The sequence below is a fragment of the Eumetopias jubatus genome, unplaced genomic scaffold, assembly GCF_037043125.1.
Source record: "Eumetopias jubatus isolate StellerSeaLion01/CBP00866 unplaced genomic scaffold, mEumJub1_p1.0 scaffold_13, whole genome shotgun sequence".
NCBI lineage: Eukaryota > Metazoa > Chordata > Mammalia > Carnivora > Otariidae > Eumetopias > Eumetopias jubatus.
In genome coordinates this window covers 48,890,450-48,916,854 of record NW_028274819.1, presented here as the reverse complement: position 1 = coordinate 48,916,854, position 26,405 = coordinate 48,890,450, and the positions used below count along the sequence as shown (strand labels likewise).

At 40.2% G+C, this 26,405-nt stretch overlaps 1 protein-coding gene across 1 annotated transcript; it reads right to left on the bottom strand.

Annotated features, from left to right (window-relative positions):
* Positions 1 to 482: 482 nt before the first annotated feature.
* TMEM9B (TMEM9 domain family member B) lies at positions 483 to 14,522 on the bottom strand. The gene is made up of 5 exons (XM_028116970.2): positions 14,382 to 14,522; positions 12,188 to 12,279; positions 8,209 to 8,317; positions 5,952 to 6,086; positions 483 to 987 (listed from the first exon to the last, which is right to left on the bottom strand). The coding sequence occupies exons 1-5, from the start codon at positions 14,484 to 14,486 to the stop codon at positions 832 to 834; spliced, it is 597 nt and encodes a 198-aa protein (XP_027972771.1). The 5' UTR covers positions 14,487 to 14,522; the 3' UTR covers positions 483 to 831.
* Positions 14,523 to 26,405: the final 11,883 nt, after the last annotated feature.

Below are 26,405 nucleotides of genomic sequence, written 5' to 3'. Positions count from 1 at the left end.
CAGATCCACTTTACCATAAGTGCAGCCACAGGCCAACCAGATACCTAGATAATATAGTCAGTGCAAAATTCAAATGGGTAAGTCAGGGCTTTGATGAGGCTGGCTACACTGCAAAATATAAATGAAACTTGAAAATAGAATGTTAAGTCTATTTACAAAAGTTTGTTTAGTAAAGTGACTTGAGAAAAGTTATGTTAACCACTTCCCACACATCCCTCCCCTCCCCTGCCAGAAAGAAAGAAAAGAAAAGAAAAGAAAAGAAAAGAAAAGAAAAGAAAAGAAAAGAAAAGAAAAGAAAAGAAAAGAAAAGAAAAGAAAAGAAATTGAAAAGAAAAGAAAAGAAAAGAAAAGAAAAGGAAAGAAGAAAGAAAGAAAGAAAGAAAGAAAGAAAGAAAGAAAGAAAGAAAGAAAGAAAGAAAGAAAGAAAGAAAGAAAGAAAAAGAAAATAAGAAAGAAAGAAAGAAAGAAAGAAAGAAACCACCTGAAAATTATCTTGAAAACCAAGTTAAAACTGTATGGTGAAAAAGAGAGTGCTTGTTCCAGGTAAAGGACTTCAAGATAATTTACAGGCAGAATTATTTTTATTAGTAAAAGTCACAAATAGGAAAAAGGTTAATTGGCTGACTTTGAGGTGTGTGCTCTTAAAAATGCCTGTATTAATATGTTAACAAGAAAAGAAAATACCAAGCACATTTCTGTTTCCAATTCTGAATTTCCCAGCAAGAGTTGGTGAAATCAACAGGGTATTAAAATAAAACCCAGGAAAACTCAGTCAATTTTCTTCAGTTGTCTGCCTCATTTCTTTCTAATCACCTTCAATTTGATTTCCAATTAGCTGAGGACAACATGACGGTCAAAGACGGATTTTCGCTGCTCTTGAACTTGAAGCTTCCAGCGTTGCTGGGCATACTCTACCTTATTCAGCACATTGGCTCGGCTGCGGGAGCGGGCCAGCACATCGTGGGCATTTGCAAAAGGCTGGTGATCCTGAAAGCCCAGGAATGGAGATCATCAGAGATGGCATGATCAGTGTACAACACATGCACAAAAGAGCAATTATCCAGCCAGAGAGATAGGAGTGGCTGGACTTTACAAACAGACCATCTCTTGGGCCAAGCGCTCCTAGGCATTCAAGTGCCAGTAGGATGAACTCAACTACAGAAATAAGTGTTTCAAGTAGCTTGAGTGATGAGGAGGTATTTGTGAAATGTTTCCAGGAGTCATCATTTCCAAAGACATTTCCCGTAAGAAGCAAGCACCAAGACAAAGACAGTGACAGTGGTCATTTAGGTTAAAGACCAGCCTTCCCTGACAGGTAGGGGAAGAAAATCTATTTTCATGTTAATATTCACATGTTACAGATATGGGAAGTAGAGCTTTTCCTTGCTATATTCAATACTATATAGCTAATCTGGCAGAGGAAAGACTTGTCTTTTACTCTCCTGACTCCTGTTATATTAGAATTGTTACTTGCCAGCTTGAGGCCACATTCACCCTTGGGAGAGGAGACAGGATCTTATCTTGACTCGTTTTAATATTTCCCTGCACCTTTAACAGATACACCAAACAGACTGGTTTCCAAAATCCTTTTCATTTCCCCCTCCCCCAGTCTGTAATGAAGACACACAACTCCAACCCCAAGTGCTACAATCACCCTCTATTACCAAGGACATTAAGGATTTATTACTTCAGCATTTTTATTAGATAAACACCTGAATCTTTCACTGCTGAGCACTCAGGGGCCTCCATGTTAGTTGCTGCCTTAAGAAAGAGGCTATTGAGGGGTTACCCAGGTATCTGTGTAGAAAACCAACCTATCCTAGTCAAAGTAAACCAATGCCACTGATGTTTGTAGTCATGACACAGGAAACCACCATGCTAATCTATCTATGAATGAGATATAAACACAGCTGCCTAAATGACAAAAAGGATTCAGTACTAATTTATTGCTTTTGTTTGCCCTTTCCTTGATCTCTTTTTCCTGAACCCTGTGTTAGCAAAGCTTCTAAATGTTCCAACATAGGATCCAAGTCACAAGTTGTACCTCTTACATTAAACCTTGCCTCAAAGAAAGAAATATTGTTTTGCTGTGCATGTTTACAAAAGTTCTATTATACATCCAAGACAGGAGTCAGCATGTCTATGGAAAGCGATACACAACCACATAACTATATATACAACTTTAACTATGTGGAGTTACAACACCTGGTCTTCTTTTTACAGTAAGGCACTTATGCAATGTCTACATTTCAAAGACATCAAAAAGTTTTCTATAAGGAATCTTTCCCTGCCTTGTTTACCGAAATTTCCTCAAATTTTCGCTTAATTTAGGTAACAACTTGTTACAAGAGAGGCAAACAGCAAGACCCATTTTTTTTATTTTTAATCTTACAAATGAAAGTAATAAAAACAATTCCATGAAGTTCAAAATGTTTCAAAGATTTAAGGAAAAAAAAAGTCAGGAACGAGGAAGGCTAAAGTTGTTGGATTACTTGGTTTCCCATAAGGAAATAAACTGATCCGAGGTCATCTAACAAATGAACACACGACTTAGCTCAACTCACCTTGACTTGGTGTCATATCATCTCAACACACTGATTTTGTTCAAGTGGATTAAAATGACTCTTTGGGAATACAATGCTTCAGTGAACTTGTATATAAAATAGTATTACCATTAGTTTATTTTGACATAAACAAGACTGGGAAGAAGGATGTACTTTCTCAGCAGAGCAGCTCTCAATTTCATAGTCCTGTTATCTACCCTTCAAGGTAGGGGGAGCAAAACTTCCTTAAGGAACAAATTTAAAGGACTAAACAAACCAGTTAATCCTTTTGTCCATTTTCCACCTATCAGAACAAGAATGAACTAGCTGCTCGTGGTCATGGATGCTAGAAGAATGCAAATAGAGATTTACCCTTTTTATATGTTTGTTCTTTTTACACCTGATAAAATTACAATAAACACAAAACATGTTTTAATATAATGCTTTGATAATAGTAATGATGTGTCATGGATATATGATACGATAAATATTGTGACTACTTGCAGTGAGCTTCTTAACTATTTGTACTAACTCTCACTTGATTTAAAATGCTCTACAATGAACAAAAATGAAACAAGATGAAAGGATGTAACTGAGAATTAAACAGAAACATTTTTAAAAGCAGATAAATAGTAACAAATTCTCATGTTAAGATAAGCAACAATTGTAGAAATTTAAATTTAACCTTTTTTGTACAGAGTAGTTACCATAAATTCACAGCTAGAGGTTAGAAAACCTCTCTCTGCCCAGAATTAATTCAATAGATATCCAAGAGTCAGCCAGGACTCTCAGAGATGTTTTCAGTTAATATATGCACAGAATCAATCACTGGTGAACAAAATGGTTATCAAGCACATGACCCCACCAATCAAATGCCTTTCCTACATGTTTTCATCTACATATTTGTGCATCCATTTCTTTTATGTTCTATGTGCATTACATTAATAGTTTATTTCTAAAATCAGGAACCAAATATTTAATACTGTAAAGGATATAGTTTAAGTCAGACTTTCTATCTATCCATGTGCCTATTAAGAAATAGTTTATGTGGGGGTGCCTGGGTGGCTCAGTCGTTAAGCGTCTGCCTTCGGCTCAGGTCATGATCCCAGGGTCCTGGGGTCGAGCCCCGCATCGGGCTCCCTGCTCAGCGGGAAGCCTGCTTCTCCCTCTCCCACTCCCCCTGCCTGTGTTCCTGCTCTCGCTGTGTCTCTCTCTGTCAAATAAGTAAATAAAAGCTTAAAAAAAAAAAAGAAATAGTTTCTGTGGCCTTTGATACAAAACATGTTCATATGTTCGTTCTCAACTGGGGGTGATTTTGTCCCCCAGGGACATCTGGCAATATCTGTGAACACTTCTGATTATCACAAATAGGATGAGAGGTGCTACCAGCATCTAGTGGGTAGAGGTCAGGGATACTGCTAAATATCTTACAATGAACAGGAAACCCCCCCCAACAAAGAATTACCCAACCTAGGGGTGCCTGGGTGGCTCAGTGGGTTAAGCGTCTGCCTGCAGCTCAGGTCCTGATCCCAGGGTCCTGGGATGGAGCCCCACATCGGGCTCCCTGCCTAGCAGGGAGTCCACTTGTCCCTCTCCCTCTCCCCTGCTCATGCTTTCTCTCACTCTCTCTCTAATAAATAAATAAGATCTTAAAAAAAAAAAAAAACAATTATCCAACCTAAAATGTCAGTGCTGTTGAGGCTGAGAAAAATCTGTCATATGTGAATGAAAAGTGACACAGGAACAGTATTGGAGATTCTAATGCTTCTAGTACACAACCTCCTGTCCTTCCAGCTCTCTTTCCTCATCAGCCCCATATGCCTGGTTTTTGACCACATCAGATCTCTAGTCTTGACCTTTCTCCCAGCCTATCAATAATCCCCTCCTGATAGTTTTCAAAAATGAATAGGCATTTCTTATATGATTAAAAATAAAAGGTGGAAACATACCATAATTAGTCATTTCTTTTACATGTCTGTTTCTGTTTTATTCATCTCTCTATTCCTAGTACCTAGCAGAGGACCTGATACAGAAAAGTTATTATGTGTTGGTTGAGCTAATAAGGAAGGAAAAAAGAGGCAAACAGGTGTTTCTATGAAAGTTCTTGACAAAACATAAATGAAATCTTGCCCAAATAAGTCGAGTATTCATAATTGATATTCATATGATAACAATGTATTGATCAAAAAGCAGGCTCTGTTTGTAGTAATAACTCCAGCCATCCAGTCAGGATTCCCTCTTCCCATCTTTTATCAACAGGTCCACAAGCCATTCCAGGGTAAAAGGACTTCTGACTATAGTTAGCAAGGGTTCACCCTGGCTTTAGCTTTGGAATTGATTCTTGAAACTCTATTGAATTTTGTCTATTTTAAGGAACGTAGGCCAATAAAGTAATCCAAAATAAAAAGTAATTTCTATGGGGCGCCTGGGTCACTCAGTTGTTAAGCGTCTGCCTTTGGCTCAAGTCATGATCCCAGTGTCCTGGTATCGAGCCCCACATCGGGCTCCCTGCTCGGCGGGAAGCCTGCTTCTCCCTCTCCCTCTCCCACTCCCTCTGCTTGTGTTCCCTCTCCCTGTGTCTCTCTCTGTCAAAAAATAAATAAAATCTTAAAAAAAAAGTAATTTCTAAAAATAATTATATAGAGAATACTAAAATAGTAGAAAATTTGAAAATAGGCCCGAACAGGTTAATGACAAAACAATATAATTCTAAGCTATACTGAATAACAAGTTTGTGGACTATGTCAATTACCAGACATCTTTTTTTTTAATTACCAGACATTTTTTAAAGAAGTAATGTTAATACAAAAAGGAGACCACAAAACAATTTATACACTGATTATACCAACTATATGTATAAATAGAAATGTGTTTTTAAGACAGGAAGAGAAGCGGGAATGATGGTTTTGTTTTTCTCTAAAGATCAGAGATTTTTTAAGAAGGAGGAGAAAAGAAATATAAAACATCAGCAGGTTATCAAGCTGCACTTCCTTAAGAAAAGAACACTGTCTTCATGCTTCCCATCACTAAAGCCTCTTTGCCTTCTATATATTTGGTCATGTTGACAGGAATGGTATTCAGGCAGGAGCTTGGGGAGAAGTCTATCTCAGAAGCTTTTCTCAGTGTAAACAGGGAAAGGTAATGAACATTGTGTCCTTGATACTAAAGGGCAAAGCCTTGTACAGCATAGTCACCAATGATCATCAATTTAGACCACCATATTGATGGCTATCCAGAGCAATTTCCTCATGAAGAGACATATACTAAATTAAAACAGTCCTTAGCTTCTCTAGTTGAGGATCTGCTCCAGCACATGAACATCTATCTGCAACTATTTTTCACTTGCTCTTTATATCAGGTGATGACAGAGACTGGCCATACACCAGCTGGGGCATGCCAAGTACTTACCCCAACATCGTCATCGCTCTGTATCAATTGTGAGTGTCCAAACAGGCGTCGCTTCAGTATGGGCTCAACCAGAGTAAGGTAAACCATGTATAGAAGTAGAAGGCCCAAAATGGAGAGATAAATTATAATGGTAACCTAAAGGAAGTTGAAAGTAAGTTACATCTCTATTCAAGCCAAGAAATCAGAATTTTGTGTAATAATAGTGAAGCCACGGTGAAGACTGATTTTTCTGCTAAGCATATAGGATTACTATACAAACCAGATTCCAACATAAACAAACTCAACTCTTCACCAAAATCTTGTTTAAAGAAAAAGAGGGGTGCCTGGGTGGCTCAGTCGGTTAAGCCTCTGCCTTCAGCTCAGGTCATGATCCCAGGGTCCTGGGACAGAGTCCCGCATCGGGCTCCCCGCTCCACGGGAAGCCTGCTTCTCCCTCTCCCACTCCCCCTGCTTGTGTTCCCCCTCTCACTGTGTCTCTGTCAAATAAATAAATAAAATCTTTAAAAAAAATAAAAAAAACAAAGAAAGGAAGAAAAAGAGAAAAGAAAGCATTTTGTCTTTGGGATCTTATTATGAGTCTTTAAAACTCCAACTTCACCTACTGCAAATCATTTGTCACCACTGCTCACACACCAGTTTTCTTTTTTTACCTGAATACAGTGTCCTAGATTCAGCAGCACGTGCTTAGACAATTTAAAGGAACCCTAACAAAAAATTTAAGTCAGATGAATTTCAACAGAATACTCTTTTAGATTAATTTAGATAACAAAAATACATTTCAGGCCAGTGATTTTCCTGAGATCTTAATCCGTATGCTGTCAAAAAGTACAGTGTGACACCCTTCCCCCACCACCTCTAGGATGGCTATAATTAGTACCAAATGATAGCAAGGGTGTGGCAAAACTGAACCCTCACACATCGTTGGTGGGAATGTAAAATGGGACAACCATTTTGGAAAACAATCAGGCAGTCTCTTAAAAAGTTAAAATAAACTTACCTCTCTAAGGAATCTACCTGACAGGAAAACATATATCCACACAAAGACATGTGCCCAGATATTTATGACAGCATTATTCATAATAGTAAAAATCTGGAAATAACCCAAATGTCTATCAACCGATGAATGGATAATGAAAATATGTTATATTCATATAATAAAATGATATTCAGTAATAGAAAGGAATTAAATACTGATAACTTGTTACAACATGGATAAACCTCAAAGACATTATGCTAACCGAAAGGAACCAGTCACAGAAGACCACATGTTGTATGATTCTATTTATATGAAATATTCAGATCTGTAGAGACACAAAGCAGACTAGTGATTGTCTAAGGCTAGGGGAGGGAATGAGATTAACTGTAAATGGGCATGAGGGATCTTTTTGGGGTGATGGGAATGTTTTTAACACTAAATTTTTAAAAATTGTTTTCAATTTCCTAAAATTTATTCACTTGTACACTTACAATGAGTGGCTTTTAGGGTCTGAAATTACACATCAAAAACTTAGCTGAAAAATAAAAAAGTACAGTGAGGCTTTTTCTACAGGACAGCACCCTGCTGGAGTAGGAACTCTCTCACAGAAATCTTTGTAACTGTTACACTGTTACAGCTGACCACCCCAGATTCTCCATGAGGGCTTTTCTTGGGGGAAGGGGGAATGAATGGGAAGCTTCATATAAAAAAATTGGGGAGAAGAACTGTTTAGCCACCATAATTAAGTAATTGAACTCATTAGAGGTCCAAATGATGATGAGAGTGATCTACATTCTACTTCCTATAAAAAATAAAGGAAATCTTAGAATCCAGAAGTGATACTTCTAGGAGAGTCTCTCTCTCTATTTTTTTCCCTAAGGGTTGAGAGGGCAGGAAGAAAAGGGCCTAGTCATGCTGTGCTCTCACTAGCTTCTGACATACGTGGCCCACAGAAATGCTGGGATATATTTCAGGATATGCTAATTTCACACAGGGCATTTTTGTGCCATTTCACATATCACACCTATGTAACATGTCCTAAGTAATCCACAAAGCATCTCAATGAAGCAGGCAGAGAACAGACCCACTGTTCCTATGGGGCTGGTACTGGGGATGAGAAAGGAAGGGGTTAGTGGATGATGGGGAGGGGAGGGAAGAACAGCGGTTGAATGAATGAAATAGAATTCAGATGTCCAAAATTTTCTTTCTTGTCTAGATACCATCAAAAACTATTCCAGAAGCAGAAGAGATGAATTTTTCTTTCTTTTTTTTTTTTTTTACCTTGATCGTAACAGAGCTTCTTTCCTCGTATTTGCATTCACAGCGTAGACAGTATGCTTCTACATCAGGCCCACGCACAGGCATGGGATCCACAACATGAAGGCAATCACTGAAAAAACAAGGATAAAATATTGCTTCAGCCTACCTGGATTTTCTACTTATACTGATCAAAACTTTCCTGAGATCCAGAATAATCACTGAACTTAAGAATTCAAGGAACAAATAATAAGGGAAATGAAATCATTTGCTCTCTCAGTATTAGCAATTGGGTGAGATTTAACAGTCTAAGAACCATAAAGACACATATGCAGTGGCTATTTTCAAAACTGCTGCTAACAGTTAAAAAATGCACCTGAAAAGTCTCAGATGGAATCAAAAACTACTTAGCATATCCAGTTATAGTTAGACTTGTTCATTTACCAAGAAAAAACTGCTTTAAATGATTTAAAGTATCTTGGGGCATTGTTCAAATGTGAGATTATCTCTTTTATGAATTAACATCAATCTTAACTGCCACAGAGTGGTGTATGAATGGCTAATCACACTGAACAGTTGCTAAATTCTGAAACTCTGGAAACTGGGCACTCAAAGGTGCAGTAAGAAACAATTACTTTTCAAAAAAAAAGAAACAACTACCTTTCTAAATGAGTAAAAGTCTATTGAAAACATGAAGAAATAGGATTATGACAAGAGAAATATTTAAAAATGAATACTGATTACCCAGAAGTATATAAAAAATAATAAAAGTCTAAATGTTTTTGTTGTTGGATGTTCTTTATTTTTTCCCCATTTTCTAGGCCATTTATTTATGGCTTATGAAAAAAGCAATTCCATCAAAAAAATCTTTTCCCAGAAATCTGTCAATTCTAGGAAATAATTAAATTATGACTCTCCCCAACTATTAAGAGCCTACTACTCTGTTCACCTTCAGCAAAAGTAGGCAAAACTCTCCTGTCCTGTCAACTGCTGGGCAATTTTCTTTTGTCATCTCTTCCTCAGGCACTTCTGGCTGTCTGAAGAACTGATAGCATCCTATCTCATTCCACCCATCTTTCTTGGGGGCACCCAATGCTCTAGGCTACATCTTTCCCTCTGCCCAGCAAAATCTACTTTTTGTGTTCCATTCCTTCTGAGCCGTGGCATAGGAGAGAAAACCCAAAATGGCATAAATGATAAAAATTCAATCAGTTATCCCTAACAGGTAATTTAATTTTAACGACGATACTAACAAAAAAATAAGCCTCAACTGGTGGTATGGTAAGGTCCCACGACTCACACCATACAAGTTTGTGTTATCTGTTGCAAACATATAAGAAAACCAGTAATGTATCCAACTGGATGCAGGCATAAAATGGGCAGAGGAAACTAAATCCCATTCAATCACAGAGGTCATCCAGGCCAATATACTTTCAGAGAGGTCACCCGTACAATGTCACAGAGTAGATTAGAAACTAAAAGGACCAGAACCCAGGGTTCCTACTGCCTAGGCTGGCTCCCCTGTAGCTCTCTAAACCTCAGGAAAATAAGACTTACCTCCTTGTTTCCCAACTCAGCTTCAGAAGGCTTCATAACAATACCTAGGAATTACTTGGGGAGCTAAGTGTTGAGTATTGAGTGTTTCTCTTTAAGTACAGATACAGTTTAATAACAAGGAGATATTGAGTGCTGCGCAAAATTTGTGCGGGGTGGGAGAAGAAGGTTGGTCTGGCCTGCTAGTCAAAAACACAGAACCTAGATACAGAACTCAACCACTCCGGGAACTAGGCAACACCTCCCCCTAGTGCCAAAACAAGGATATTATCAGCTAACATCACACCTCAAACACAAACCAGAGAACTCAAACTTTCCTACTGTCAGACAGCGTTAAGTCAATAAAGAATTAAAGCTAACAATGGAACAAAATGGAAGCCAGAAAGTAAAACTATATCTAGGACCAAACAGATATTAGAGGATTTGTAAAGTCACAACATCCTAATTAATCATAACCTGCTTATCCTTCTAAAACCAGTTAACAGCTGAGAATCTATCTCCAGTAAAAGGCTGAGATGCAGGAAGGAAGCAAGGGAGAGGGGGAAGAAAAATCGCAAACAAGTCTTGTTTTCAACTATTTCTTTTCAAAGCTCCCTATTTTGACCAAAAACCAGAGTGAATAGCATATGATTCTGTCTGAACCTGGAATTATAAAAAGTCAGTGAAAAGATTAGTGCTAAACACTTGAACAGTGAGTTCACCTGCCACTCAAATAATAGGCATCACATTCTATTACTGATAATAAATTAAACTAATTTTAAGCGCTTAGTGTATTTGGAAAATGTATAGGAATAACTTAAAAACTTATTTGAGCTTTCTTGTATCATAAAGGTAACTTGATGATATAAAATCTATAATATGGCTAAATCACTTTGTAGTATGAGACAATTTAAAGTGGAGCACAGAAGTTCAGAAGAAGTTGGGGCACCTGGGTGGCTCAGTCGTTAAGCGTCTGCCTTCAGCTCAGGACATGATCCCAGGGTCCTGGGATTAAGCCCCACATCGGGCTCCCTGCTCTGCAGGGAGTCTGCTTCTCCCTCTCCCTGCTTCTGATCTCTCTCTCTCTGCCTCTCAAATAAATAAATAAAATCTTAAAAAAAAAAGAAGTTCAGAAGAAGTTTTCAAAAATACACTTATCAAATATCAGATTGAATCTAAATGTATACCACGGGAAGAACAGACAATGGCATCAGAAAAAAGAAACATGCTCAAAAAAAAAAAAAAAAGAAGAAAAAAGAAACATGCTCAAAGGCTGCCTTTTCTTTTTCAAAGTCAACTTGAAATATTGTAACCAAATGAATTTAATTTTGCTTTCAAAGTTTTGCTGGCTATTTAGCTGTGAAATCGGGTACATGTGAAAGTTCCTAGCATTTGGAGCTATTCTTCTTATATGCTTATCCCAGCAATATTCTACCATGTTTACAAATCATAAAATACCACAATTCATGAGAAGGAGCCCATCATCCTGCTACAAAACAACTGCTTCCCAATCTTTTAAGCTATATGTAGAAAAGCTATCATTTGTAAGATCCATAACTAGAGAAGACTGCTGGTGACTAGTGAGTCAAGATCCCAGTCATCACAGGCCTGCCTGATACCCCAAGGACTGAGGGAGCCACTTCTTGATGTACCTATATCCACGGCACACCAACAGGGAAAACTAGGAGATACGTGGCTCATTCCCATTTCCTTCCTGAGCCTTTTGACACTTTTAAACATAGTCTCCTGTATTTGGCAATATATCATCAAAACCTACAAGTTGTGGAAATTATAACCCAGATAAATGAGGTGTGCTTACCTTCCAGGGAAAAGCAAGAGAGACAAAATTTAAGAGGGCACAGGAAGGTAGCTATGGGCAGTGTAGGTGCCACAAACTCAGCTCTGTCCTGTATAAAACCCTCCCTATTTGGGGCTTAGTATTTTGGCTATATTCGTTTACATTTATATCACGCACTCAGGGCCTTACTCTCACTTTTTCAAATAGAAGTGGAATTTGACACACTTAAAAAGAAATACAGGTGACCCTTGAACAACGGGCTGAACTGCATGGGTCCACTTGTATGCAAATTTTTTTCAATAGACACAGTACAGTACTGCAGATGTATTTTCTCTTTCCTATGATTGTCTTGATAACATTTTCTTTTCTCTAGTTTACTTTATTCTAAGAATACAATATATAATACACTTAACATATAAAAGTGTGTGTGAATCAATTGTTTTATTGGTAAGGCTTCTGGTCAACAGTAGGCTATTAGCAGTTAAGTTCTGGGGGAGTCAAAAGTTATATGCAGACTTTTGACTGTGCCAGGGTCAGCACACCTAAGCCCTACATTGTTCAAGAGTCAACTGTATTTAAAAAGGAAACAATACATTAGATGAACATTCTGGGCTAACAGTGACAACCACAAAAAGAAATCTGACAGGTAATTCAGTAATCTAAAATACTTACCAATCTTTTTGGGATATGTTCTTATTATAAATATGCCCAGAATTATCTTTATACGGAGGACAGATACATTTACATCGGACATCCTCGAAATTCTGTAACCAAAATGGAAACTTAGTATAGCTTGTTAACAGTTTAGCATCAATATTTTTAAAAAACTGCACCATATACATTTTGCTAAGCATCCCCTGCCAAATATTCTAAAACTTTTCGTTTTGAGAGATAAAAAGTTTTTAAAGGTCACAGTTTCTTTTTGGTAACGCTAATGAATCATTATATATTACATAAAATTATTTTGAAATAATACCTGTAGGTGATCTGTGATTTCTCAATCACCTTTATAGGTCACATGACAGTCCAACTGTGCTAACGTTATCACCATCTACCTGCCAGTAAAAAGACACAGTAGACAGATAACTGTGCCTGCAAACAAGAATCCAATTACAAAAGGATGGGGAAGAATCAAACTAAAAATTACTCACAAATCAAGTCACAATTCTACTAAACACCATCCTTCGACCCTTTGGTAGAATGGCACTAATATGGATAAAGGGGTTCGGACCAGAGTTCTACAGAAGGGGTGAAAATTTTAGAGACACCAGCTATATTTAGAAAGGAAGTATGCAAGGCAAGTAGCTGGAGTCTAGCTGAGATCAGTTTGGTCTACGCTTCCCCAGAAACTTTGCTTCTAATCCCTGGTAGACAAAGAGGATAACTACTGATAAAGCAAGTTTCAAGGGGTGGAGAAAGAGGTGACTAAATGTATGAGTACAGGGAATAGGAGAAGCTTCATCAGCAAAGGGGAATTTATCTGAGAAGGCAAGTGGCTCATTAGTCCCCAGAGGACAAGGCCCACTGCTCCTATACATGGTGCTATGCCTGGCAGAGCTGTTGACAATGCATTCATTCGGCGACCACTCAGTGAGCATTTGCTCAGTGTTGGAACTTGTGCTCAATGAAGTGGATTCAGATAGGTGTAAGACATGGTTCCTGCCAGTAATGAGGACACACCCTAGTAATGGAGACTGACAGATAAATACATCATTACAATACACTCTTAAAGTGATGACAGGAGATATGCAGAGGATGCCAGCAATGTTTTGAAAGACAGGAACCTCGCTGTTGTCCCTATTTCTGGTGGGAGGTAGGAAAGATTTCAAAAAGAACTCCCAATCAAAACCCCCTGATCTGTCTGCATTTAATCTGTCTTTCCCAGCCCCTGTATTTAAAGATACTCTAGATTAAAGCTATTTTTAAAAGATGCAATTTCACTCTGTTTTCCCATCATATTAATGTGAATTCCTTCTGTTTTCCCCAATAAGGAACTAGCTCATCAAGGAGAAAGCACAAGTGTGTACGGGGGCAGAGCAGGTGTGGAGGGTAGGAGCATGGAGGGGACTAAAGAGTAGCATGAGGAGCCTAGAAGGACCAGGAAGTGGAGCAGGGGAGAATGCTACAACTTTACCTCCCTTGTAGTTTGGACCCTTCCTTCCCCACTAAAATATCAGGAAGAAAGGCGGCAAAAAAGGGGCCAAGAGATCCTGGAGGGAGTTAGGTCAGGATATTAGGCTGGTGAGACTCTGTGCAGGTCCCAGTGGGAAGGAAGGCTGCCAGGAGAGGCAAGGCAACTAGTTCAGGGATGAGTTGAAATGAGTTAGGTCCTAACCGGGAAGATTTCCGTGGGCTGGAGGCTTCTCGTAATTTTGGTTTAGGGAATGGGGGCGGGGCAGGAAGAAGGCTGGCTGTGAGGCAGGTGGAGGGCGGCGGTAGACTTAAGGAGCTTAAGGGTGGAAAGTTAAAGGCTCTCAGAGTTGGAAAGGTTATAAAGTCTGAGGTGGGTGCTGTCGGGGCTGGGAAGGGAAATGTCTAGGAGGTGGAGGAGTTGCTGTCCAGGCTGCGGGCACTGTGATGGGTGGAGCTGGGGACGGGGGCGGGGTATCAGGAGGAAAAGGGGGAGTAGTGTCAGGGCTACGGGTGGCAGTGGGGGCAGTGACTGTCAGACTGTCAGGGCTGGACGGCGAGAGTGCTGTCAGGTAGTAGGGTGTTGGGTGGGGGTGCTGCAAGAGCTATGAAGCTAGGGGTCCGGCCGGCAGGGCTGGAAGACGAATGGGGTGGGGAGCAGGTTGGCCGACTCAGTTTCCGCAAGGCCGGAGCAGGGGAGGAGCTCCTGTCTGGAGCGAAGGCTGGGCGGACTCACCTTGGCGGCGTCTGACAGCTGCACCAGCAGCAGCACTGAGAGCGCCAGGAAGGACAGGCTGAGCAAGGAGCCAAGCCGAAGGAAGCCTCCCCACAGGGTCGCCATCGCTGCCAGGCCCAGCGGTTCCCACAGCCCGGAGCCCCCGAGACCTGCTCCCGGCTGGGGCTCAGGCTCGGGATCCGGCTCCGGCTCCGGCTCCGGCTCGGGCTCCTCCGCCCGCACTTCCGTCTGGGTCTTGGCGTCACCGGCCGCGCCGGGTCAGCTACAAAAAGCATCCGCCCCGGAAACGGTTCCCGGTGCGCAGGGCCGGGAGGTTGCGCTGTGCCGGCGCCTGCCCGGCGGACACTCCGGCGGGGAAAACGGAGGGGGCGCCTCTGGTCGGGCAGCTTCGGCTCAGCAAAGCTTTGAGGCACGAGGCTGTCTTTCTTGGGCGCAGAAAGCGGGGCTGTGGACCGCCAGTGCCCTGGGAAGTCCTCTCGCCCAGAGAGACCCCCAGCAAACCTGGGATCTCAGACAGGAGCCTCCAGCGACCCCTGCGAGGCCGGAGCCGTTAGTTGCCAGACCCCTGAGGCTGGAGGGAGTCCAAGCCCCAGGGATCGCTTTGAGAGGGCGGCACATCCTACAGGCGCAGGAACTGGGCCACGGCGGCGCGGCTGGGCTGGGGCGGGCCAGGCCAGGCTCCGGAAGGTGTGGAGTTGGCCAAAGAACCGCCCTAGTAGCCTCCTCCGCCCAGGACTCCAGAATGTGGGGAATTGCGGCGCTACAATCCTATTCAGGGCGGCTGGCTTCTGAGTCAGAGTTGGGGGAGCGCTGACCGGTCTTCCTGGTGCGGGTCATCCTCTGCAGGTAATTTAGGAAAACCCTGGAGATGGCACAGTGTCTCCAATTAAAATATTTTTCAGTGAGTGAAGATAGTGTGGAGCGGGGTAGTGGAAAGGGTACAGAGCTCATCATCACCCCTACAGATTTGCTGGATGACCTTGGGCAAAACACCTTTTATGGGCCTCTGGTTCTTGGTTCACTTTGAGATTGAACTCTTATCTGTGGATTTCCAATTCTCCCATGGAATACCCATGTTTCTTTCTTTTCCTAGTTTGCAGAAGTGTTTTAATTAGATTTTAATATTTTTCTCCCGTGTGACTTTTTCCTTTACCTTTTTAAAAATTTTTTAGTTTATGTAGGCTCCGTATCCAGCATAGGGCTGGAACTCAGGATCCTGAGATCTAGAGTCGCGTGCTCTACGAGTGAGCCAGTCTGGTGCCCCTCCCACGTGATTATTGTTGATGCCAGAATCTAACACAGGGTGTCTGATATTGTGCCAAATATATTTAGCCCCTTTCAATCCCAAGTGGCAAGTGGTGCCTTGTCCCAACCAGAACCAGAGGGGTAGGACGGATGCCCTTTCATCAAAGGCCCTCCAGGCTGCCCTGTGAAGGTACTGTCACATTAGTGAGATAACAAGTCTTTGTTGTGGATGTTCTGCTGGCCAGAGAACAACCTGGAGACCCTTGGAGTTAAATGTGTCTGTGAGGCACTGTGGATCTGTGATTGCTAAAAGCAAGTTTGGGATCAATTTAGGGTTAATTGTCCAGGTCTGACATTTAAAGGGAGTGCTCGCTCTGGCTAAAACCTCGTAGGCCTTTTCTTCTTCAGAATTGTTCTCAGGGCCTTGACTGGGAGTACAGAGGCTTAAAGTAAATATATAGTAATGCCTCTGTCTGATGGGCCTTATCTGTTTAATGGAGAATTACCAAGTATACTCATGGAAGCAGAATTTTAGAGTTACACTGTCCAATACAGTAGCCACTAACCACATGTGGTAATTGAGCACTTGAAATGTGGCTAGTCAGAATTGAGAAAGTGTAAAATATACACTGGATTTCAAAGACTTAGTACAAAAAAATACCCCTAAAATATCTCAATATTTTTATTTTAAGGATGAAATATTTCAGATACATTGGATTAAATAAAATATATTAAAATAATTTCATTTGTTTGTTTTTACTTCTTAAATGTGGCTAATAGAGAATGTAGTATTTATGTTAGGCATCGCTGTCCTAGAATATAGAATATGGCTACCATGAGGGGAGTGTGACTGTAAAATGGTTGCCTGGCTGGAGACTGAATGAAGACTCAGGCTTGGGTAAGGAGAAAGGCGTCTAAGCCTGCTGCACAGCCACAGCCAAGGGTTCGGGGGAGGTATATGTCCACCAAAAAAATGAAAGTACTTTTAGGTGATACAACAGAAATAAAGAGGTTTAAAAAAGGGGGGGGGGGAAGTAAAGAGGTTAGTTCCTCTTGTTCTGCCCTGCTCACACCTAAATAACACTTTCCCCTTAGCTCAGGGGTCTTCCAAGCTAGAAAGACTTACCTGACTTAAATGCACTCCCTTCTGTATTTGTGCAAATATTTCATAACTTAACCCTACTATAGTAAAATTATGTTTTCATATCTGCCTCTATATTCCCAGCCTCCACTCAAATATGGTGAGCTTTTTGAGGGCAGGGGCCTTGCCTATTATCTTTGTGCATGGAAACTGGGATATTGGATTTGGGGTTTTTTGTGTGTGTGTGTTTTTTTTAAGATTTTAGTTATTTGACAGAGAGAGACACAGCGAGAGAGGGAACACAAGCAGGGGGAGTGGGAGAGGGAGAAGCAGGCTGCTTGCTGAGCAGGGAGCCGGATGCGGGGCTCGATCCCAGGACCCTGGGACAACGACCTGAGCCAAAGGCAGATGCTTAATGACTGAGCCACCCAGGCACCCTGAAACTGGGATGTTGTAAAAAAACAGTATTTGTGGGGACCCAGAGAAGGGAAAAGGTGAATGGGAGGGGCTCATAGGGTCTTGTCAAAGAACCAGTCCTTACATGGTTCCTTTCTGACCATGAGAAAGTGATGCTGAGCCCAAAGAACTATGGATGGGATCTGAGGCACCATAGTAGGCAGGAGAGGAGAGATTTCTGACCTAGGGTCTTCTTGACCTGTAGGCCACATCAGTGTTTTTACAGGCGAAGTGGACTTAGCACCCATCTTTTCCCTTAGTACCCACTCTTCCCCTCCCTTTTCCTTGCTTCCCTGTGACTTAAGTTTTCCTACTTCATTCTTTTTTAAGGAGTGACACAGGTCCAGGGGCACCTTCCCACCTGGACTGGGCCCTCTCACTTCTTTGTGAGGCCTGAAAAATTCCCTGGTGGGGGATTTAAGTGTGGAAGTCAGAAGGTTAGGAAGCAGAAGGGACAACAGTTCCATGTATGTGGGACCATGGTTTTGGCAGCTCTGTCTGCAGCCCCCTCATCCCCTTTCCCCTCCAGTGATCAAACAGCTTTTTGGATGTCCCCTTCTTATTTTTCCACCCTACCTGATCTACTCAACACTTTCCCAGGCCATGCCAGTCCAGAACAAATGGAGGCATGCACAGCATCAGTGATGATGGTTTCCTTGGATTGTGCCTCTAGTGGTTATGGGAGGGGACACACACACACACACCACACACCAGTTTCTTTCAGCTATTTCTGAACACACACACACACACACACACACACACACACACACACCACACACCACACACCACACACCACACAGTTTCTTTCAGCTATTTCTGAACATACCCAGGAACATCTTATATGAGCCTTCTCCTTTACCATGTGCCTGGCCAGGATGCTTCCTCCTACCTGACCTCCTTTAGTGAGATTTTCTGTCCTCCACTTCCTGTAAAGCCATGTACATGTGCCATGCCACATCACTTGCTGGTCCCCACCTTGATAACAATGTATAGGGCCAGAATATTGTCTGTTCCTAGAGATGCTGGTGCCCCTATTGCTGATAAGTTATTGGAATCCCTAAAATAACAAAGCAACACAAGGTTTGGTACCAAAGCAGGGAGAATTTTAAAAGTTTCCTTCAGAGTAGTGCTAAATCAGTATTGTTGGTTTCCCAGTGTCCTAAGGGAACACTTAAGGAAAACAGTCCCTCCTCTCTAATCATTAAGATTTTCAAATACATGAAACATATTATTTGTATTTATTTTTACTAATATAGTATATTTTAATTTTTCTTATCTTTTAGCTATCTCTTCTGGGATATACCTCCATATTAATGACATGCTTATAACTAGTTCTTGATTTTTCAGTTTGGTCTATTATTTTACTTCTTCCTATAGGAAAGAGACTATGCATATATACTCTAATGCCCTCTCATAAACACATATATTATTTCTCTATCCTTCAATGTATCTATATCACCTTAGGTAAATAACCTCATTATATTATTATGTCTGTATATATTATTCATAGTTGGTTCCACAAGCATAATATTACCATATTGGTTTTTTGACTGAAATTAGCCATTGCCTCTTTTTCCATGCTTTCTTAAGTGGCTAGCACTCAACTATCTATAATTAATTTATCCAAAACTCTCCTCTCAGTACATTCAAACACATCAGGTAGCCTATTAGTTTCTGTTTTTAAACTGAAGACAACCCTCCAGGAGTCTGTCATTGTCCTTCACGCTGGGCTAGCTGTCCTCTAAGCCTGCTGTTTTTGTCCTAGGAAAATTGATCATTTATTCTCTTTTCTACTTTTTTCCTGAAAGATTTCCATATTCCAAATCTTCTTCTGAATTTTTACATTTTAATTATCCTGTCTTCCATTTCCTAGAGTATTTTCTTATCCACCCTTACCCCCACCCTTTAAATAGCATTCTGTTCCATCTGGGGATGCAATATCTTATTTCTCTGTGAATATTTCTAATGTTGTATTTCTTGAATTGTCTGCATTGAGTTTTTCAGTCTTTGTCTTTTGTGTTAGAAACTTTTCTTAAATGTCTGGAGATCCTTGGCTATCCACTCATATGTAAGAGTGTGGCCTAAGAAGGAGAGCTGATTGGAAGCTCTGTTTACATAACAGGGCTTGTAACTAGGACACCCTGCAGTGTATTTCAAAATTCTAGTTGCAAATCCATTAGTGGTCTGTGAAATAAATGTAGTCAATTGCAACCAACCTTCCTCCCACCCACCCCAAATGACAGAATAGAATAGAAAATATTATATCAGAATATATCACATATAAAAAGAAAATTATTTTGTGAAACTTTGGTTTTATATATGTATATATCATATATACACATTAAGTACTGAGTCAATCCCATAAAATGGGGATTTCTTATTGTGGGTGTTTTTTCAAAGAAGTTTGTAAAATTACCACTTCGTATGCTCAAGGAGATCTCCAAGTATCAAAATAGGTGAGTCTTTTCTCTTGGATGGAGAGGTGAGTTTCTCTGGAGAAAAATTCTCTAAACTTGTGCCTGCTGGTCTGGTAGCCAGTGTTCATTCATTCAAGTATTTGCTGAATACTTACATGCTAAACAGTGTTCTCAGTACTGGGTATACATCAGTGTATAAAACAGACAAAACTCCCTACCTTCTTGGAACTAAGATTCTAGAGGGGGAGACAGACAATAAACAAACATGATAAGTTATATTGTAGTTAGGTATTGTACTATAGTAACAAAGTAACAGAAGGCAAAGCTGCATATATGCATACAGATTCCAATAAGGGGGTAGACATGGTAGGGGTGGTGAATGTTAGATTATTTCATGAATGAAAATGAAAGCAAAGTCATCATCTAAGAGTGAGAATGGGGAAAGAAGTGTTAGAAACTTGAGAAGTAGAGAAGGTATGAAATAACCTAGGAGATAGCCCAGCAAACTACAGCTGGAGGCCAAATCCTACAAGCTAAGGATAATTTTTATACTTTTAAATGGTTGGGGAAAAATACAAAGATGAATACTATATTGTGACACAAAGATTACATAAAATTCAAATTGAACTCATTTACATATTGCCTATGTACTTTCTGCTACAATGGCAGAGTAAATTAGTCGTGAAAAAGACTGCATGACATGCAAAGCCTAAAATACTTATCATCTGGCTCTTTACAGAAAAAGTTAGTGGAGCTCTGATCTAGAAGAATGGGAAGGGGAATGACTAGGAAAATATAATGTTGGGCAGCGGTAAGGGCCTAAGAGTTATGGACATGAATTTAAGGTAAGACCAGTCACAATTAATCTTCGATAAAGGAGGCAGGAATATGCAATGGGAAAAAGACAATCTCCTCAACAAATGGTGCTGGAAAACTGGAAAGCTACATGCAAAAGAATGAAACTAGACCACTTTCTTACACCATACACAAACATAAACTCAAAATGAATTAAAGATCTAAATGTGAGACCTGACACCATACAAATCCTAGAAGAGAGCACAGGCAGTAATTTCTCTGACATCAGCCATAACATAATTTTTCTAGATATGTCTCCTGAAGGAAGGGAAACAAAACAAAAATAAACTATTGGGACTACATCAAAATAAAAACCTTCTGCACAGCAAAGGAAACAACTGACAAAACTAAAAGACAACCTATTGAATGGGAGAAGATATTTGCAAATGACATATCCAATAAAGGGTTAGTATCCAAAATATTATAAAGAACGTACACAACACCACCAATAAAACAATCCAATTAAAAATGGGCAGAAGACATGAACAGACATTTCTCCAAAGAAGACATACAGATGGCCAACAGACACATGAAAAGATGCTCAATATCACTCATTATCAATGAAATGCAAATCAAAACTACAATAAGGTATCGCCTCATACCTGTCAGAATGGCTAAAATAACTCAAGAAACAGGTTGAGTTGGCAAGGATGTGGAGAAAAAGGAACCCTTGTGCTCTGTTGGTGGGAATGCAAACTGGTACAGCCAATGTGGAAAAAACTATGCAGGTTCCTCAAAAAATTCAAAATAGAACTATCCTATGATCCAGTAATTGTACTACTGGGTATTTACCCAAAGAATACAAAAATAATATGAAGGATATATGCATTCCTCTGTTTACTGCAGCATTATTTACAACAGCCAAACTATGGAAGCAGCCCAAGTATCCCATTGACTGATGAATGGATAAAGATGCACTATGTATATGTACACACACACACACACACACACACGAATATTACACAGCCATAAAAAAGAACGTCTTGCCATTTGCAACAATACAGATGAATCTAGAGCATATAAATGCTAAGTAAAATAAGACACTCAGAGAAAGACAAATACCATGTGATTTCACTCATGTGGAATTTATGAAACAAATGAACAAAAGTAAAAAAAAAAGAAACACAAACAAAAAACAGACTTTTAACTGTAGAGAAAAGATGGTTACCAGAGGGGAGGTGGGTAGGGGGTTGGGTGAAATAGGTGAAGGGGATTAAGAGTACACTTACTGTGATGAGCACCAAGTAATATATGGAACTGTTAAATCACTATATTATACACCTGAAACTAATATAACACCGTATGTTAATTACACTGGAATTAAAATAACAAAAGATAACATACATTTAAAAAAAATAAAGTGAGACCAATCAGCATGGTTACTGCACACATTCAGGGAGAGAGCAGGCAAAGAGCTGGCTTTAACATTGTGGTTTTGTGAAAAGACAAAAAGTGAGGGTAAATGGAGTTAAAAGTATATGTAAGTGAATCATAATGACTGACCATGGGATCTAAACTGGTCATGAAGTGAGGAGAGGAACTCAGGGAGGGTAGGGACAATGAAAGGTGGTCGTCAAAGGGGGGTTGAAATCAAGTTACTAGGAGATGGCTGGAAAATACAAGGTGATGGTCAGACAGTGAGATACATCAGCCTGACATTATGGAGGGATTAGTTTTTGGAAATAAGAAAATCAAAGGTATGACCATGGGAATGAATGCAGTATTGGAATAGGAGAGGATACTATCAGTGGAACACTGTTATTCAAGGAATATGTAAGGATGTTGAGAGGATCATCCACGTATGTAATTTAATCATCAAGAATTAAATCAGGAGTAGTGTTGTGGGGAATGAAATGAGCCAAGAGCTAAACTTTTTGAGAAATGAGAGTGAATGACCCAGAGACTTTACAGATGACAGCAATAATGAAGGGAAATAAGTGATACAATTTGATGGCATGAGACTCAAAGCTGGGGTGTTTTAAAGGAAGACAAAGGGAGAAATGGAAGCAGTGATATGGAACAAAAAGAGCATCTACTTCCAACTCTTGACCAGTAATAGGACTGTGGAGGGAAAAACCACCTGGAGAGGGTTGTAGTGAAAGCATTGTCCTAGGAGAAGAGCCACGGACAGAGGTGTCTGACGCTTCAGAATGCTCCACTTTAAATCCCCATTTTCAGTGAGATGCCTCCTCCCAGCTCCCAGCTGTTCTTGGTGGCTCCAACTAATTCAGTTTCTCCAGAGGATGAAGGAATGAACAAACAAATGAGTAAGGAGTGAGGATTTCAGGTCTAACGTACTTTATAGTCTTTCGAGTAATTGTGTTTTTAGCCCTCTACCCCTTGCTATTCAAATAACCGATGTCTCCAACTCCTCACTCAGTCTTCTCTGAGATTCTGTGCTATACATTTGCTTGATTATTATTATTGTTGCCCCCCCCGCCCCCAACCCCCACCCCCATTAGGTTTTCTCTGGACTGCTCCAACAGTCATTGCTTGTCTTTTACTTTCCAGATTCAAAGATTTTGTTGACATTGTTTGAGTGCTATTATCTTTTCTCCCAAGTTCTTTGTCCTCATTGACTTATGTCATTTAATATTCTTTTACTGTCATTTTAGTGGAGTTTCAGGAGGAAGCTGTATTTTCAGTCCACATTTTTAATAAGATGTTGCCAACAAGACTTGTGTTAAGGGGTCAGACATGTCTGACTGGCTTACTCTTCCCAGGATGCTTCTGTCCCTCTAACACACAGGCTCCAATTGGCCCATCCTCCAGGCTTCTGGTATACACAGAGAGATCTGAATCACAGTGGTGGAATCAACTCAGGCTGATGCTGGGATTCCCACTTTGTTTTTGCTTCCCTTTAATCGTCACTCTTTTCAATTCCTGCCCTTCCCCTCACGCCTACCTCCTGATACTGAGCCTTACTATTTCTGAAATTCTCCCCTCCGTGGGGCAGGGCCAGCTGTTCTTACTCTCTAGCTACCCTTCCTCAGAGCTTAGAACTGGTCCCCCTCACACACCCCTGTGGTCTAATGGGTCTTTATGAGACCTGTTCACTTTAATATACCTTCTATTCCCCACTGGTTCATATCTATCACAGAGAAACTATTATGAACTCAGACATGTGGGGAACAGTTTCTGTAGAACTTTCAAAACAGAGTAATTGCTTCTTCATATGATCAGCCCCAGCACTGATCAAATTCTCATGTCCTTACCCATTTTCAAAATAAGTAAGATGGGAGCCACTATAGCAGCTCCCCAAGTACAAGGTAATCCAGTTTATCCAAGGAGTCCAGCAGTTCATAACAGAATCCCAAGACATCCCACCTTAGTTTATCACATGATGAAAGCAAAGTTAAATTCCTGCTACCTAGGCTTATAGTACAGAAGATTTCATTTTACCTCCCTTTACCCTCCAAGTCTGGCAGACACAAGTATCTCCACTAGGTCAACCATACTCCCTTTTCCCAACCTATCTCTCCTGTTCCAGGCAACTGGAATGGTTTGAGTAAGTCAAAGTCAAAGTATGTGATTTCCCTAAAGAGTTAAGTTTTCTGTATTAATTACAAATTTGGAGGCTACTCTGGCTTTAGTAAAAGCAATGCTAAGATTGAATTACCCTCTCTGATTTTGGTGGCTGTGATTTGCTGGTTAGAGGCACAGGTCTAGGAAAGAGTGTGATAAAGGTGCTGGAAAGAAAGACAAAGCTTGTAGTCATCAGGCTGCTTGAACCTTTGGACCAATCACTACTAAAAATCAGATAAAGACGCATTTTTCTCCATTTTGGTCAGATATCTGGCAGCTCCAGTCTTCCAGAATATACCATGACCCATGAATAAAAGTGTCTTTAAGAAAACAGTTGTCACAATGCCCATATGCTTGACACCATGTGAGAAACAGCTGCCAGTAGGTCATTGGCCAAAGAAGACAGTAACATAGTATAACTTAGGATGCATTAATAATGCAAGGAAGAAGTGGCAGCTGACAGAGGAATCCAAGCTATAATACAAACTAGTTTATCTCTGCTTTCTGATTCCATGAGAACAGTAACCTTCAACCCTTCAAATCTGGGTAAAAAAAAAAAAAACATAATTCAAGTCCAAATTAATGAGTTTGTTTGCAGTGATGGCAGTGAGTCAACAAGAGACTACCTTTGATTCACAATGCCATTTAATAAAGATGTCCTAGAATCAAAGAATTTTGGCATTAGAAATTACTTTGGAGGTCTCCTTATTCTACCTTCTACTCAATGCCAAAATCTTTCGCAATATTGCTAGGAAATGACCATCCCACCTTTCATGTACAGCGAAAAAAAATTTAGAGATAATTCATCTAATTGTGCTAAGTAGTTGTACCTTGATACCACTCTGAGCCTTAGCTTTTCCTTCTGCAAAACTATGAACAATACTACCTTCTTTGTAGGAGTTAGCACAGTCCCTGGTTTATAGGAGATGCTTCCCTCCAATTGAGCCAGGATATGTATGCCTCTCTGCAACCTCCACCTACTGCAAATGCTTGCCTTCTGATGCCGGAAAGAACACTTTCCATGACAGCTCTGAAGACAATAATCATGTTATCATTGCCCTTTTCTAGATGCTCCACAAATTGTATACATGTCTCTATCTTACGAATGACAACTACCTACAGAGTCCTTAATACTTTTTTTTAACACCACATGAGCTTTATTTGTACAATCTGTAAGATTTCTAGATCTGTCAGAATCCTTAATACTTTTATACCCCTTAACTAAAACACCAACATCATCTTCACATAAACTTTTGTTAATCCAAGCTCTCCTCAATCCAAGCTCTCCTCTCACTGCACAAGAGCAATAGATTTTTAAAAAATGAAAGTCAGGATTATTTTTTAACTCTTTTAAAACTAAATTTTCTTTATTTCATTCTATGAAGATGATCATGAATCTTGATTCAGTCACTCATTGTTTAAGAGTCAGGTTGGGTAAAGTCTTTTTAAATTTTAATATTTTTTTAAAATTTTAAATATTTTATTTTAGGGGTGCCTGGGTGGCTCAGTTGTTAAGCATCTGCCTTCGGCTCAGGTCATGATTCCAGGGTCCTGGGATCAAGCCCTGTATCAGGCTCCCTGCTCGGCAGGAAGCCTGCTTCTCCCTCTCCCACTCCTCCTGCTTGTGTTCCCTCTCTCTCCGTCAAATAAATAAATAAAATCTAAAATGAAAAAAAATTTATTTTTTAAATTTTAAATATTTTTAAAGAGAGTTTGAGAGAGAGAGAGAGAAAGAGATCGCATGTGTGCACAAGTGGGGGGAGGGGCAGAGGGAGAAGCAGACTCCTCACTGAGCATGGAGCTCGATGCCGGGCTGGATCCCTGGACGCTGAGATCATGACCTGAGCTGAAGTCAGATGCTTAACTAACTGAGCCACCCAGGCGCCCCTGAATTTTTATATTTAGAATAAATGGACAAAACTAAGACAGAAAATCTTTTGAGGTAGAATGGTAGGATCATCTAAGTAGCAGTGGAACTGTAATTCTAGACTGTGATAACTAACCATTGTCATAGCTAAAGAATGTTGCCTGTTGACTCTTCAATCTTACTGTTTCAATATTAAAATATTAATACTTAAAAGGTAAGTTTCTATCATCTGTAAAATGCATTTATTTGAAACATCATTTAGACAATGGTCTTAACTATATATTAGGGCTCATTCAATAATACTCCCCCTTCCGAAACTTGTGCCATTTGTTTGAACTAAATAAATATGTCTCTTTCTAGAAAAATATTCTCTTACACACTACTGATCCACCATAAAAGATTGTTCTCATATACTGTTAAATCTTTAAGGGACTACCATATGCCAACCACTTTACATTTGATACTATGTAGCAAGTACTATCATCACATCTGTTTTATAGACTACAAAACCAAGCTCAGAGAGGTTCACTAATATGCCCAAGAACATACAGCCAGTAAGAGATTGCTGAAGGACTAGT

Coding starts and splice junctions, on each gene's coding strand:
- TMEM9B (XM_028116970.2), bottom strand. CDS start 14,486: ATGGCGACCCTGTGGGGAGGCTTCCTTCGGCTTGGCTCCTTGCTCAGC. Junction 8,318..12,187: donor AACATATCCCAAAAAGATTG/GTAAGTATTTTA, acceptor TTGTTTTTTCAG/TGATTGCCTTCATGTTGTGG. Junction 6,087..8,208: donor GAAGCTCTGTTACGATCAAG/GTAAAAAAAAAA, acceptor AACTTCCTTTAG/GTTACCATTATAATTTATCT.